The sequence below is a fragment of the Fusarium keratoplasticum genome, chromosome 1 (genome assembly GCF_025433545.1).
Source record: "Fusarium keratoplasticum isolate Fu6.1 chromosome 1, whole genome shotgun sequence".
In the NCBI taxonomy this organism is placed as follows: domain Eukaryota; kingdom Fungi; phylum Ascomycota; class Sordariomycetes; order Hypocreales; family Nectriaceae; genus Fusarium; species Fusarium keratoplasticum.
Window position 1 is genome coordinate 3,610,647 of NC_070529.1, and position 15,082 is coordinate 3,625,728.

Consider the following 15,082-nt stretch of genomic DNA (forward strand, 5'->3'; position numbering starts at 1 on the left):
TGACGGGATCCGACAATTGCCCTGTTCCTGAAAAGGACGTGTTATCTAGAACAAACGAGGATGTGTGTTGATGGAACTGACGGGGCATTCGTGGATTCTTCTCCCCGAGGGAGGTAGGTACTGTACTCCATCTGTAGGTATAACTGGACGTTGAAGGTCCTTACTTACACCTTCAACCAGCTTCCCCACCTCAAGATCACACCAAACTCCTGGCTGCAGAAAACCTCCCATTACACTCTTGGCAAATACGTCACTTGAGGACACAGACTCCACTGCAAGCTCGCCAAGTGTTGCTGGTCAACCGGTATAATAGAGACAACAAACCGAAAGTCGGTCTAATTCGTACCGGGGGTAACCCGAGGTTCATTCACACATCCAGAACTTTTGCACCCAACATCCATGTGATCAGGTAGACTGCAGCGACGACAACCACCAACCTGGTTGCTGGCACGAAGCGAACGTGTGACGAGTCATCCTGCAGTCTTGCAGATATTATCCAATGTCGGTCTGCAAAGTGTAGCAATAGCAGAATCGCAACTTGCCGACATAGCCTCGTGCGACTTACTAACGAAGAGCAAACAATACCGATTGGGATGGCGCCTCAAGCCTGCATGAACAGAATTGCACGAGGGGCGACCAAAAAAGTCCGAGCGAAACACGATGGACTCGCATATTATCGCGCAGGCAACTGGCCTCGAGTCAGTTGCAGAGCACATGGGCACTTCTGTCCGTCCCTCTAGGAGCCTCCAAGCTGGCAGGCCGAACCACCCGGCACGCTGCGTTGCGTTGCGCTGCGTGGGATAAGACCACCTGGGTGGTTCGGCCAGAAGCCATCCAGACACCGACCGTCGTGTAGCAGATGAAGCGCGAAACTCAGGGAACTGTAATTTGGGCACTAATGGCTTAGATGAAACTCTGGACAGCGCTTTGACCTGATGCCGCTGGCCCGATCCGGTAAGGAGAGGGAAGACAAACAAAGGATTTTGGAGACAGTCGGTGGCTCGGATCCCTTCTCCTTGGGGCACCTGTTTCTGGGCAGATACGACCAGGTCGACTGCTGGCCCCTTCTCACCCAAGTCCGTGAGCCCTCGAGTGTCGATTTGTCTGCAAGTGACGGTGTTTAGAGTTGAACGTTTGATCTTTTCCACGTGGCGACTGCATTTTTGGCATCGAATAGTGGCTGGTGAGGGCCACACTAGGTGGGTATGGGGACGGCTTCTGCCTCTGATCGACATGGCACGGCTGTGGCTGGCGACATGGGCGCATTCCATCAGTCCAGGATATCCTCTACTCGCGTGATTCAATCTCCCCGATCCCTTCTCCGAGCCCGGTGGGGAGCCTGGCATGATATGAGCATCGGTTGGAAGTTTGTTCCCCTTCGTTTCTGCTAGACCACCTCAAGCGCCCGACCATGGACAAGTCGTCGAGGTACTTCCAGGGGTTGTGGCCATGCCGTGGAGGCTTACGGCCGTGGCGGCTCCGTTGCGAACACCACGCGGCCTGGAAAGCCAATTCGCGCTTGGGTAGCACCAGCACCAGCAAAAGCCGAGCTGTGTCCACACTGACACGCTTCCAGCAAGGGTTGAATGGAATTGGAAGCTTCTGTCGACCTCAACGGAGCTTCGCTTCGATCATGGTTGCTCCTAAACTAGTACGCGACGCCGTCGGACATGTCCTGCCTTGATGAGGGCCAATAGTTCAGCGTTAGATTGACTGAGGCGTTGTTTGGTCCAGATGCACCAAAACCTCACGTCATGATCTCGAATCCACAGTCAGCATCTCTTTGGTTATCTCGAGCTGAACAAAGGAAGATTGCGATCCATTTTTACCAACAAGTCCCGGGACGAATCTGCTTCTTGATGAGCAAAGCCTCAGCGATATCGAACAAGGGAGTGCCCTGCAGATGTTGGCATTCAGCTTTGATCACTAATATGCATTGTTTGCCATAACGCCTGAGCTGAAGATCTTCATGGCCCTTGGCGCACCCTGAGGCGCGCTCCAGGAGGGTATCCTGATTCATGAGGCTACTCGGTCGTTGGTTCCAATAGACTTCTTGGCATGCGGTCAATCTCATCGAGATGATATGAAATCGGTGCAAAGGGACTGTATCCTGGTCATCGCGGATACTCGCGAGGTCCTGGTGGATAACCATGTTGCTGCCATGGCCAATGCTCGTGTATTAGTTGGTCATTGCACCTCAATCAACATGTCTGAGGGAATAGAAGCCGCTTTGTGACCGGACTAGCAGGTCAAAGCTGTCAAGGCTAACCGGTTCCATGGCAAGCGTCGTTCTCGTTGCCTTCCATGGCCTGATCCGCCGAGTAAAACGTGGTTGGTGCATTTGGTGAACCAGTACTGCATGCTGCTCCGCTTGATCAAAGGTCAATCAATGTTTGCATCAACCCACACTAGAATCCTGCTGGTGTGCATGGAAGTCATCGAGGTTTTTCTTTTTGCAGCTGTCTAGCGATGCAGGTAAAACGGTACCCGTAGTGTGCCGTGACGATGGAACCTTGCACCCTGTCGTGTGCGGGGCATCTTGCTAGGCCGTTCCTGAGCTTTGAGCCCGGAATATCAAGCTTGACGAGGGAACCTGGGTGCGAGGCTGCGCAGTCTCGAATCCAGGACAGGGTGTGCTGAGGTGAATGAAGCCGTGGAGCCCTCTTGCGTTGGTGATAGAGGAGGAGAGGATGGTTCTGCCTGGACTAGGGCATCCGAACAGGCCCATGGGTGCAGTTGGCTGGTGGGTTGATGAGGAGACGAAAGCTTTGGTGATGCCGAAAGCAAGAAACCAGACCATGCCAAAAAGATGCCGCCGGGCGTGGGGTCGGGAGGCCAAACCCTGGCTAGGGCTGACCAGTCTGATGTGCGAGACGCAGAAGGAGAACCATGTACTGTAGGTACCCGAAGGTTCGCCTCGCTGGCTGTCACAGCTTGGTGGAGAGCCAGAGGTTCACCCCGGATTTGGGCTGGATTTGACATGTCAAGCAACCGAATACCTCTTGATGTTTGGCCAGCCTCTGCTAGGCGATCACGCCGAGGGTTTCGAGCCAGTGGAGCCAATAGGCAGTGTCACCGTCTGGTAGTCCGCGAGCGTGCGTGGCAACCAGGGTTGCTGGCGGCCCAGGGCATGGGCGGTTTGTTGATCGGCGTGCTTGGGCCGTAACTTGATACCAACACCAACAGCCGACCAAGATAGATCACGGGGCGGGAGTTGGTGGGCAGCAGGGACAAGGTGAGGACCAAGATGCAGCACAACGAGACGAGACCTGAAGATTGAAGATTAGAGGAAAATAAGAGACCAGATGTTTACCTCCGAAGGAAGCTACCAAGGTACCCGAATGGATATTCTGTGCTGCATCCTAGCGTGCAGAACTGCAGCAGCAGACTCGCCCAGGCCAGGGCTGATTTGCAAGGGCGGTACGATGCAGGAAAGCCAAAGCGACGGATGGATGAAAGCGGAGGTGGAGATGGGATGCTGCATGGAGGTGGAGGCGGGAGTGAAAAAGTGGAAAGGAAGGCACCACCTTTTCTTCCAATGTCCTTCCTCAAAACTTCGCCGTTGACAGGAACAAGGAGTGAGAAGCAAGGGCACAAAAAAAAGGGAAGCTACGAATGAGTGGACAGTGGAAACTCGCTCATGCTAGCTCTGGCTCCTGCTCCTGCTTCGGCATCCTAATAAGACGCACTGATCTCAGCGAGAAACTGGAAGGTCCCCCCCTCCGACTGGCTTGCTCAGGAATATGTACTCCATCTAATGGAGGAAGGAGAAGGCTCCGTGCCACGGCATCCGCAGCTTCAAATTTGAGAGCCGCCAAGACAGTCCACCACCATCTCCACCGCCAAGGCCCAACCCAACAGATGCAAGGCCTTGATGGGCGGACTGCCTGGCTGGCTGCGTACGCTTCAGTAGGCAGGCCCGTCATCAGCAACTTTTGCCAACCTGCGACGCTAGCGACCCCTGCAACCTCTTGTCTGAAAAGGTTGCTGAGGCCCTTCCCTTGGTGCTGGGTGCTTGGGGCATCATCGTGCCCTGCACACATGGATGGATGGCAAAATGTGGTGAGCTCGGTTGCACTCACGGATCTCCTAGTCAGGTATGCCAGGCCATTGAGTGCTCAGTGTGCGTGGTATCCCCTTGCCCAGAGGTCGGCATCCGAAGCCGGTGCTATGCTGTGTGCAGTGCTGTGCTGGCACTGCAAGCTCTCGCGAGCCTGAGATAGGTCCTCTGCAAGCAATTTGCATGTGTCCGGCATTTGGGACTTCAGTACTACTGTACCTATCGAGATCCCAAGGTAGGGATTCGCTCGCCACGACGACCATTGGCCGTTGAAGAATTTGAGACTCCCCCTTTCCCACCCCCTGGTTTACGAGTTGAATACCTAGGATAACGCCCGTGAATTCATTCCAATCGAGCGTCAAGATGCCGGCGCATCGGCAGGGAAGTCATCCGTGGCTCCCGACCCGCCCGCCTACACAAGACGGGCCAAGTTCCGGCCGCTAGAAATTCGCATCACGAAAGCGCAAACGTTGAACATCCAAGGATCCATCGCCAGGGCCACTCCGCCGTGGCGCTGACCCTAATAGTACTGGCGGCCGATGGAAGACTGGGAGAAGGAGGCAGATACAGTATCATGGCCGGCCCTCAGGGTGCGGGAAGGAATCCCACCCCACAGAGTTTGTGCAACTCCCACTGTTGACGCCATTGAGACGCCATCCCAGCGGGCGGCGGTTCGGGCACCGGAGGTACGCGGCATTCTCTTTTTCCTTCTTGACGGCCGCCGTTTTTTTTTTTTTTTTTTTTTTTTTTTACGTTTAGGGGCAATGGGGCGGAAGTCGGAATGCCCTCTTGGATTAATCCGGCATGCCGGGCTTGTACAAACCCCTGGAGGAGCAGAAACATAGGCAGAGCAACCCTTCTGTCCGTGGACGTTGCGGATGGATGGCTGATCGAAACAGCAGCGTACAGGGATGCAACAGAGAATGGAAGTCGAGACTGGAGCTGATGGTGCGTGCCCTGGCGTCCACTGAATCGCTCGCAGCGTCTGCTCGACTCGCCCTGCACAACCCATCGAGGCCGGCGTCCAACAGCCAGAGCTCAGCGACTGCACCGCACAGGACCGCGCTGCGCAGCGCTGCACGACACTGCGCTTCTGCTGCTCCATGGCTGCCCACGCTGCACCTCACTGATTGAAGGGTACGTCGGCTCCCGGTACCACCGCTGCGAGCTGGCCCGTGAGTGCTACCTACTGCAACCCCGTGGTTCGAGATTTGGAGCCCTTGAGCAGGCCTAAATTTCCCCCCACCAGCTCCAAAGTGACGAACCCGCTCCACTCGCCGTCACAGACCCGGACCTGGCTGGAACTCGACACGACATGGCACACGGACAGATCAGACCCTGGGCCGGGCAGAATGTCTGGTCTGTCCTGTCCTTTCCTGTCTGTACTAGCTGCTTTCCTCTGGCATCCCCGTCCGTCTCTCTCTGAAGCAAAGGCGTCATTGCTCCCCGACCCAGACACGGGACATGGCACGGTCTCATCGGCGCCGTGTCTTAAGGGACCCTCTGTCCCCGTCCCGATCCCCCATCCACAACCATCGCCAGTCCTCACAGGCTTTACATCCATTGGATCCAATCCAATCCAATCCAACCCATCCCACCCCCTTCCCCGATCCCTTTGCGCCTGTCCAGTCCTTTCTTTATTTAAGATTTCCCTGGTAAAGCAAGCCAACCCGACCTCTGACCTACGTCAAAAGCTTGGAGCCCACCATCTCAGTCTCAACTCTGCTGCAGTCCGAGGCCTGTTATAAACGCCACCACCTCATCTTTACCCATTGTCCCATTTGATACCGATTCTCAACGACATCAATTCGTTGCAACACCTAGGAGACAGCACAATCTTGGGAAGCACTTGGTGGCTGTTGTCGGCGTTTTAAAATACTCGTCTCGCGCAATACCACGACCAATTCCTCTGGGTTCTTCCTACAGGCGTAAAGCTAAATTTCCGTCCTCTGGTATGACTGCACTTCCCCCTTAGAAAGCCATACATTTTTTTTTTGGGGGGCAATTCCGTTCTAATTTTGCCTCGCAGTAAAGTGTTTTCTCTGTCACCATGTGCGACTTCACCAAGAACTACTACATTTACACGTCCTGCACGGATCCTGGCACCCATTTCTGCAAGACGTCGACCGATGGCAGTCGAAAGCATGCTTGCCCAAAAGGCCCCCATGAGCGCTACATTGTGCTACCTGAGAGCTGCCCGTTGTGTTGCGGCTGAAGCTGGCTGGCTGGCTTCTTCCATCTACTTCACAAAGATTGAACCCGCCCGTCGAGAAGACCGTGCTTTCGACTCTGATCGATAGGCTCAAGGGCACGAATGTGCTTCTTCGAGCTCTAGGGTACTCGGACCGGGATTTCAACATGAAAATGTCGTCATTGTCAGCTTCAGCGGCGGGCCCCTTGACGGCAGACAGGAGAATGTGCTGAGGAACTGCCCTCTCAATAATGGCTGGGTATCGTGCTCCCCGGACAAGGCCTCCTACGATCGAATACCAGTGGCAGCCCGGATGCCAACAAAACTAAGCAGCAATAACTTAATAATGGACGAGGTGTTCGAAAGGGAGAGCCACGACAAGGCAGACCTGGATTCGGTATTGCCTCTGGGAGTTGGCTTTGAAAGTTTAGACTTGTGCTTTTGCCTGGAAGGCCCGTATTCAGCAGGATCTGGAAATTGTATACTATTCTGGCGTATTGGGTTATTTGGGAAAGAAAGGGATACATGGGATATCATTGTACTTGTTCTGAACGACCGAGGTCGGGGGGCTTCTTGGAATGGCCAACGCCATGAAATAACAGGGCAGGCGCGATTCTACGGTGTTAAAAAATATTGGAAAATAATATGAGTTTTAAGTGTCATGTAGGTTACTGTGGATGGCCAATTGTCGTTGCTGGAGTGTAGAAGGGGTTTGCAACTACTTCGTTTGTGTCGAGTGAACTAGTGTGAACAGCTATGTCAGCATGCTGGGGACGTCTGGCTGGCAGATGTGATGTGATGATGTTGGTAGAGACTGGTATGTCAGTCAGCCATGGCGCTTCACACGGGCATCATCTCATGGCAACACTTTTTGATATTGAGGAACAGGGCTGTTCCTGGCCCGTGGTCTCTTTTGGCTGCATCTGGGATAACATGAGCGTCCATCATGAGACGGGATGGAACTGTACTGTTGGTCAGCCCCAGAGCCCCTCCCACCCTTTCCAGTTTCTGACAGCTCGCTAGACAAGCCTCCCCCACCCCTTTGCCGCAGAGGCACGTTGACGACCGAGACAAGAGGCAAGAAGTGGGAAAGATCAGAGGACGGACATGACCGGGGATAAGTTTCAGACTGCGGGGAGCGAGGGGCGGGAGGGGGAGAAATAAGCGCGACGGGCGTCTTGGCGACCTGGGTATCATGACCCGAGGGTGCCGCGCGGGAGGCTGAGGATGTGCCCTCGGACAAGGCGACCTAAACCCTGCTGGGATAGATAGGGATAGGGGGGAAAAGAGACCCAAAAAGGCGACAGGAAGCAAGGCAGGGCTTTTTACTCTGCAGTGCAGTGCAGTGCAGTGCAGGAGAGGCCATCCTGGAAAGCCAGATCTTGCCAGATATATCCCTGCAGCCACCGTCTCAGGAGAGCCAATGTTTCGGGGTCGCTTAGACTTCAGATGAAGTCGTCCCGTGCCGTCACTTTCTTGGCCCGTTTTCCCTCGTTTTTTTTCTGGCCTGACGGTGCCCCCTCACTTCCACCCCCTGTGGCACCCGTTTCTTTGGCTGGGAACTGGGCGCGGAATCGAGGCTTGCGCGCCGTGTTAGTGACACGCCCGTGCAGATGGGGGGAGCTGGAGCCACGTACCGGGCTACCTACCTCATCCTCGCATAAGCAACGTTATATCCGTAGATATGTGACGGGTAAGACAGGGCGGGCAGGCGTTGAATTGACTCGTCAGTTTGTATTATTGGCAACCTGCGAGTAAATTGCTGCAAGACCACAGGGCGACCCAAGCTGAAAAATGCCGGCGGGGGGTGAAGCTACGTGCCGAGCCGCAAAGGACAACGACACTGCTTAGACGAAACACGCCGTCCGTTGTCTGTGGGTTGAGTACCTGGAAATATTGTGCAGTCTGCTAAATTGGAACGTGCTCAGAGTAATCTCGTTGGTCAATTCAGAGGCCGCACGTCATTTATTTCTGGAACACGGCCCAAAAAGTTACTCGGGACGAAGACGCCAGCCTGCCTGTGGTGGAGACGGACGGGCTTTTTTGTCTTTAAAGCTGAGACGAGACGTTGGTATTATGAGGGCCCGCAGTCCAGGAACGAGTCTCAACGTCCACTCGTTTAATAGAAGCTTTGCAGGATCTTGCATGAGGCGAAAAACCACCCCCTTTTTTGCCATTGCTTGATTCAGGGTGCGGTGGAGAAGCTCGGCATATCAGATGTGCAATACTCAAGATTCGGCATCTCTGCAGCCCTGCCCTCGTAGATGCAGCAGGTATCGTATCTAGTACTCAGATCTACATAGATTGTCTGAGCTTTATGAGATGCGCTCTGAACCTCGTGTCGATACCAAAAAAACCTTGTCCTTGGCATGTGAGGAGCGCATGGGATGTGCGTGGTCCAGCAGCGGCCCGAGCCTCGGGAGAGAGGACGGCGCGACTCGGCCGAGACGCGTGAGAGAAGCGGGACCGACCCCAGATTCTCTGCTTGTTTTTTCGAGACCCACCCCGAGCCGAGGCACGCACGCGGTTCCGCTTGCATGGCCGGGGTTGGGACGAACTCAATTTCACTTCAGCTGAACTTCCTCCGCATTCATTCATACTTCATATATCGCGTTCCTTTTTGGCATCCCTTCGCGTGTCTCGTCTTGTCGTTTCTTTCCCCCCTTTAATCAATCACATATATAGTCTGTTATTGTGAGACCTAACCAGCCACAATGTCTGTTCCCGAGTCAACCTACCTCAGCCCGGTCTGGAGAGATGGGATCTTTGGTGAGTTCCCGCCCCGTGGTGCTCATGTGAAACCGTCCAAGTTTCTCATGCTAACTGTCTCATAGATGGTCGCGTTGTCTTTGTGACTGGCGGAGCCGGAAGCATCTGCAGCATGCAGACGCGAGCGCTGGTCCGTCTGGGCGCGAATGCATGCATCATAGGGAGAAACGTCGAGAAGACCGAGGCGGCAGCCAAAGACATTGAAACTGTGAGGCCAGGGGCAAAGGTGATTGGAATTGGAGGCTGCGATGTCCGAAAGGTGAGATTGGCCCAGCATCTGGGCTGGCTTGAATACTGACGGTCCTGCCTTAGGTCGAGAGTCTGCAAGCTGCTGCAGAGCGATGCGTAAAGGAACTTGGGGGCATTGATTTGGTCATGTAAGGCTTCGTCTTTGAATCAAGATCTTTGCTGCTAACAGAAACAGTGCTGGAGCGGCGGGCAACTTTGTTGCGCCGATAGAAGGCATGAGCTCCAACGCGTTCAAGTCGGTTATGGATATTGATGTCTTGGGCACTTTCAACACGATCAAGGCCACAATGCCTCACCTACTGCGCAGCTCAAACCCTCGAATTGTTTACGTTTCAGCGACATTCCACTACACCGGCATGCCACTCCAGGCGCATGTCTCAGCAGCCAAAGCATCCATCGACTCGCTCATGGCATCGGTGGCCCTGGAATACGGACCACGAGGAGTGACGAGCAACGTTATTGCGCCGGGAGGTATTGAAGGCACCGAAGGCCTGGCACGACTGGGCAGCGAGGAGGCACCCGAGCGCAAACAGTACCTCAAGGGAATTCCTTCTGGCCGACTTGGAACGGTGCGGGATATTGCCGATGCGACCGTGTTCCTCTTCAGTGAAGCCGGGAGCTACGTCAACGGACAAGTTCTGGCGGTGGACGGCGCAGCGTGGAGGCGCCAGGGCGCCATCAGCGTTGGAATCGACGTGAACATGGAGTATCCGGACTACCTGCTCAAGGGTGAGTTTTCACAGAATTTGAGGGATCCGCGAAAGAATGGCAAGGCGAAGCTGTGAGGTTGGATTGATGATATATACAGGATTCGCAATTGATGTGCGAGGTGATGTTGATATGGGAAGATGGATAGAGAGAAGTTGCGTTTTGATAGACGAGAAGAGGCTGTTTGGCTTATCAGCAAGACTAGGATGAGGTAGACGGAGATGCGGAGATGTTTATATCGCACGATAGATAAGATCTGGTATGCACTCTACTCGATTCTGACATCTCCGGTGATGCATGAGCTGATGCCCTTTTTGGGACGATCACCACCGGTTATTCGGCACCAAATCCTCAAGGATGGGGCAAGTCAGTGAACCCCATTTTTGAAAGAAGCAGCAGATATTTTCTCATACAGCATCCGGACTCAAGTTGACTCACATGCTTTACTAGCTATCGATGAGGTGAATGGGACGGAGGAGCACCCGGGTCTTGCACCGATAAAGTATCCCGAGGAATCCGGCCTGCAAGACGGCATCGATGATCAAATGCAACCGCGAGCCGGCCGATGTCCAATCACCTCCGAGCCGATGTCCGCTGGGATGCCAAGAAGATCAGTGCCGGGGCCGAACAGGCTGCATTAGCGGCCGCCATGGCAAGCCACTCACTGAGGGGAGAGCTTGTGAGCTTGCGAGCTTGATTCAGGCCGTGATGATACAGAGAAGAGAGAGGCAATAACTTTGATCGTCAGCCGTTAGCCTTCTCTGCAGACACTCTGCAACGTCTACATCCAACCAGTCAGTCCAATTGAACAACAGAACCAGGCATTATCGAGCAATGGAGAAAAAAAAGATGGAGTCTGAGCTCCTTCAGCGGGGTCTGACTCCATCCGCATCCCACCCAAAAAGACCACAAGCTTTCCCCTTCCCGTGGAATTGGATCATCGTGACTCTACTGCTACTCGCCCGATTAGGAAGCTGGCCCTGCCAAGGGCAGGTTCGACCACCCATTCGCGAGTTGCCCCATCCTTGAAGCAGCAAACACGGCAAGTTCAAGCCGAGGGCGGGGGGCAAGATCTTCCCACTATCCCTCCATCACAAAATAAGGCTAAAGATAATGTTATCTTTGGTCTCGCGCCATTACTTTTCTCGATCTCTCTTCTCTCTCTCTTTCTCTTCTCTTCTTGCTTCTCTATTCTTGTTGGCGAGTGCGGCTCAAGTTTCTTGCTGGCATTGTCTGGTCTGCCGTCCCTCTTCTCTGATACCCCCAAGTGTATAGCTTCAATCGACATCCACATCAGCTACCGCCCCCAATGCTTACAAACATTCTCCCCATTCTCCTCTCCATCCCCTCCCTCGCCGCGGCCGAGGATGTTCTGGGTATCTATGTCTTCCACCGTCATGGCGACCGCACTGCCAAGGCCTGGAAGCCCGTCAATCTAACTGCCCTCGGAGCTGATGAGGTCCACTCCTCAGGCGAGTGGTACCGTGACACTTATGTCGACAACGATGCTTCGCGCAAGATCAAAGGTCTCAGCTCTGATACTGCCGTCCTCTCCCAGCTCGACGTGACCGCCCCCGTGGACGCCGTGTTGCAGAACTCGGCTCTTGTCTTCCTCCAGGGCCTTTACCCTCCCGCCAAGCAGATCGAGACCCTCGCCAACGGCACCAAGGTTGAGGCTCCCCTCAGCGGATACCAGTATATCCCCGTCAACTCTGTCGCCAACGCTGCCAGTGCCAAGAACTCTGAGAATAGCGCATGGCTCCAGGGAAACAGCGGTTGCACCAACGCCGAGGTCAGCTCAAATGCCTACTTGTCCTCCACCGAGTACAAGGCATCGTATCAAGGCTCTCTTGATTTCTATAAAGACCTCCTTCCCGTGATTAACGGCACTTACGGGGAGGCTAATGCTACCTTCAAGAACGCCTACTCAAGTATGTCAAGCAACTCTTGGTAAAAGTACATGAATGCTGATACGTCCAGTCTTTGACCTCATCAATGTTGCTCGCATTCACAACTCCAGCATCCCATCTGACAATCTTCTCAACAAGCCTACTCTTGACAGGCTCTACAATCTCGCTTCTGTTCATGAGTGGAACCTTGCCTACAACAAAACTGATGCCTCTCGTGCTGTGGCAGGAGCTGTCCTCGCCGGCCAGATCCTCGAGTCTCTGGAGCCCCTGGCCAACGGTCAACCAGGACACCCCAAGTTCAACATTCAATTCGGCGCCTACGGTACCTTTATGGCCTTCTTCGGATCTGCGGGTCTTGACAAGGCATCCTCGGACTTTCTGGGTATCTGCGACTACGCCTCCTCCATGGCTATCGAGCTCGTTACCAACGCCACCAAGCCCACCGTCGACGATGTCAAGGTGCGCTTCTACTTTGCCAACGGTACTGCGGCCGAGAACACCCCCAAGCTGTTCCCTCTCTTTGGTCAGAAGGAGGAGACACTGTCTTGGAAGGACTTCAAGACTGGCATGTCCAAGTTTGCCATCGAGGACGACGCGGAATGGTGCAAGCTCTGCGGAAACAGCGACGGCACCTGCTCTGGCAACGGCACCTCTACTTCTAGCACTGACTCTGACTCTGACTCTGGCTCTGGCAACGGTATCTCAAAGGCTGTTGCTGGTGTTATTGGCGCTCTGGTCACCTTGGCCGTCATCCTGGGTATTGAGCTGCTTGTTATGCTGCTTGGTGGTCTGCGCCTGGTCAAAAAGTCAACTCTTGCTGCTGCTCGCTCGGCCAATGGTGGTGTCAAGGCATGAGGAGCTGGACGGTAAAGCTTCAAGGTTGGGCCCTTAGAATGAATATTGATAGGCTTGCATCGATAGGCTTGAATTAACTGTTTGATTGACATATCGTAACTGACGAGCAAAAAAAAGTTGTAAAGACAACTTGAGTCGGTGAATCATTCTTCCTCCAACGCTGATGATGAAAACTGAAATCTTCAAGCCCAGCCAAGAACCCCCAAACCTCACGAGAGGTACTAAACATTAATATGAAATGACATCTAGGCCACGCGGCCATAATCAGTTTGTCCATCCAGCTCTAACCCCTTTTCTAATAATGTGGAACAAGCAGCAAAGTTGTGTTGTGCATTCTCTTCACCGAAGACCGGTCAGAGCAAGAAGATCGTGGCGATAGTAAAAGGCTCGAACGCGTTTCCCGTAAACATCTGTAAAAACATCAGCACTGCCTCAACTGTTGTCGTGACCATTCAACTCACACATGGGAACACTTAGAAGGCAGACTCCAACTTGAATAGAGGCGATGGATATCATTGTACGCTCGATACCACCGTCGTTGATCCAGTTGTACGCGAAAAACGTCAAGACGAAGCTGAAAAAGTTCTTGAAGATGATCATGATGGTAAACCCTTCAATCGTAAGATCGCCTGGCAGAGTTAGCAAGAGAGACCCAGCAATGGCAACCATGAACCTACGATAAGCATCGACAATGTATAGAGAGCTTGCCACGGCACCAATCACCATGCCGGCAACCTCGAAGCCAAAGAAGACCAAGGGCACATGGTACGTGTACCTGCCCTCCAGCACTTTGCCAGCTGTTAGGCCAAACCCATACAGTCCAATACCACCGATAATCATCATGGGGATCACCAGCAGAATGCGAAACTCGGGCTCGTAAACGCCCTTGTTGAGCTTGGTCAGATATTTGACGCTCGAGTCAGCAAGCAGGCCCGCCAAGATGAAGCCAGCGAGGGCACCAATGAATGCACCTGTGTAGGTATATCCGGCCATGACCTCACCCCAGTAGTAGGGAGGCCCAATGAAGATCGCTGCCACGATGACTCCAATGAAGACGGTCCAGCCAATCATGGTTCCCTGAATCAGGCAACCCCAGATGAAGGCGGGATGGGTCAGCAGAGGAAACGGCCGCAACAACAGAACCCAATATCGGTCATTTGTTTTTCGGCCGTCGAATAGCGAGATTGACTGAATAAACGTCTTCTTGGGAGTGTTGATATCGCCGATGGGTTGAAGGGCGTTTGACCTGGGAAAGGCGACAAATCCCGTACGGCCCACCTCGCTCCCAGCTCGCTCTTCGATAGGCGACGAGTCAGGTTGTGGCTCAGACGCCGATGCCTCGTTTTTGTGTTCGCTGATTTCCGATGGCCCAGTTTCAGGCTCGACAACCGTGTCGGTATTCAAGTTCGCTGCTCGACGATACGCTGTCTCGGGGCAGAACAAGAACACGGCAGGTAAGGTAGCCGCGAGGAAGATGGCAACAAAGTAAAATGTCCAATCCCAGCCCAATGCCTCTGTGATCTTTCCAACAACGATAGGAGTGAAGAAGGCACCGCCAAAGACGGCTAGGTTGGTAAAGGCCATGCGAACACCTCGCTGGTGGACAAAGTATAGATCACCAACAGCCGCATTGAGTAGACTCTCAAAAGGAGCACATCCGACACCCTGGATAATTCTGGCCCCGATGAAGCTGCCATAATTGGTACCGACAGAGCCAGCCCAGGCGCTCGAAGCGATGAGGATACATATTCCGATGAGGAAGAGGTGGCGTTTCCCCCAGATACGACCGGACGGAACGAAGAAGATGGCACCCGCGCCGCAACCCAGCAGAAAGTATCCAGTCAGCAGGGCGACCTTGGTGAAGTCCTTTGAGAAATCAAGCGCAATCGTGATGGTATTGGCGGCGAGGATGGGACCAAGGGCGGTAGCAAGAATGCCGGCGAAGCAGAGCAGGAAGGTGATGAGGTCGCGTCGCCATAGTGGCCAGTTTAGCGGATCGTTCGGATCATCGGATGGTTGAGGAATCTGGGGTTTGCGTCAGTGCTATGGCCACCTATAGACCGACGAGAATACATGACGCGTACTAGAATGATGGGTTCCTTCCCACTCCTATCGAATTTGAGGTTTTCATGATGTTCGTTGGCGGCCTGGGGCTGAGAAGGGTCGTCGAAGTACCGGGTCGTACCTTTGCGGTGTCAGCGTGTCATGATCGATCGATATGTTGGGGGCAGAGCCTGGCGAGTGGCCAAGCACCGCGCACATCATGGGAAATCGGGATAATCATCAAAACATACCAGGAACATGCTCGACACCCGGAGCCTCAAGGATCCCCAATGCCAT

General features: G+C 53.9%; 3 protein-coding genes across 3 annotated transcripts; 2 read left to right on the forward strand and 1 right to left on the reverse strand.

The window, feature by feature from the left end:
* Positions 1-8,965: 8,965 nt before the first annotated feature.
* NCS57_00108500 (2,4-dienoyl-CoA reductase ((3E)-enoyl-CoA-producing)) lies at positions 8,966-10,054 on the forward strand (the record flags this gene model as incomplete). Its single annotated transcript, XM_053051158.1, has 4 exons — positions 8,966-9,020; positions 9,086-9,279; positions 9,333-9,397; positions 9,445-10,054. The coding sequence occupies 4 exons, from the start codon at positions 8,966-8,968 to the stop codon at positions 10,052-10,054; spliced, it is 924 nt and encodes a 307-aa protein (XP_052919673.1).
* Positions 10,055-11,286: 1,232 nt separating this feature from the next.
* Positions 11,287-12,742, forward strand: NCS57_00108600 (uncharacterized protein; the record flags this gene model as incomplete). Its single annotated transcript, XM_053051159.1, has 2 exons — positions 11,287-11,908; positions 11,958-12,742. 2 exons carry the CDS (start codon positions 11,287-11,289, stop codon positions 12,740-12,742), a joined length of 1,407 nt encoding a protein of 468 aa, XP_052919674.1.
* A 339-nt stretch (positions 12,743-13,081) lies between these two features.
* NCS57_00108700 (uncharacterized protein) lies at positions 13,082-15,082 on the reverse strand (the record flags this gene model as incomplete). The annotated part of the gene is made up of 5 exons (XM_053051160.1): positions 13,082-13,152; positions 13,204-13,371; positions 13,420-14,767; positions 14,827-14,927; positions 15,037-15,082. 5 exons carry the CDS (start codon positions 15,080-15,082, stop codon positions 13,082-13,084), a joined length of 1,734 nt encoding a protein of 577 aa, XP_052919675.1.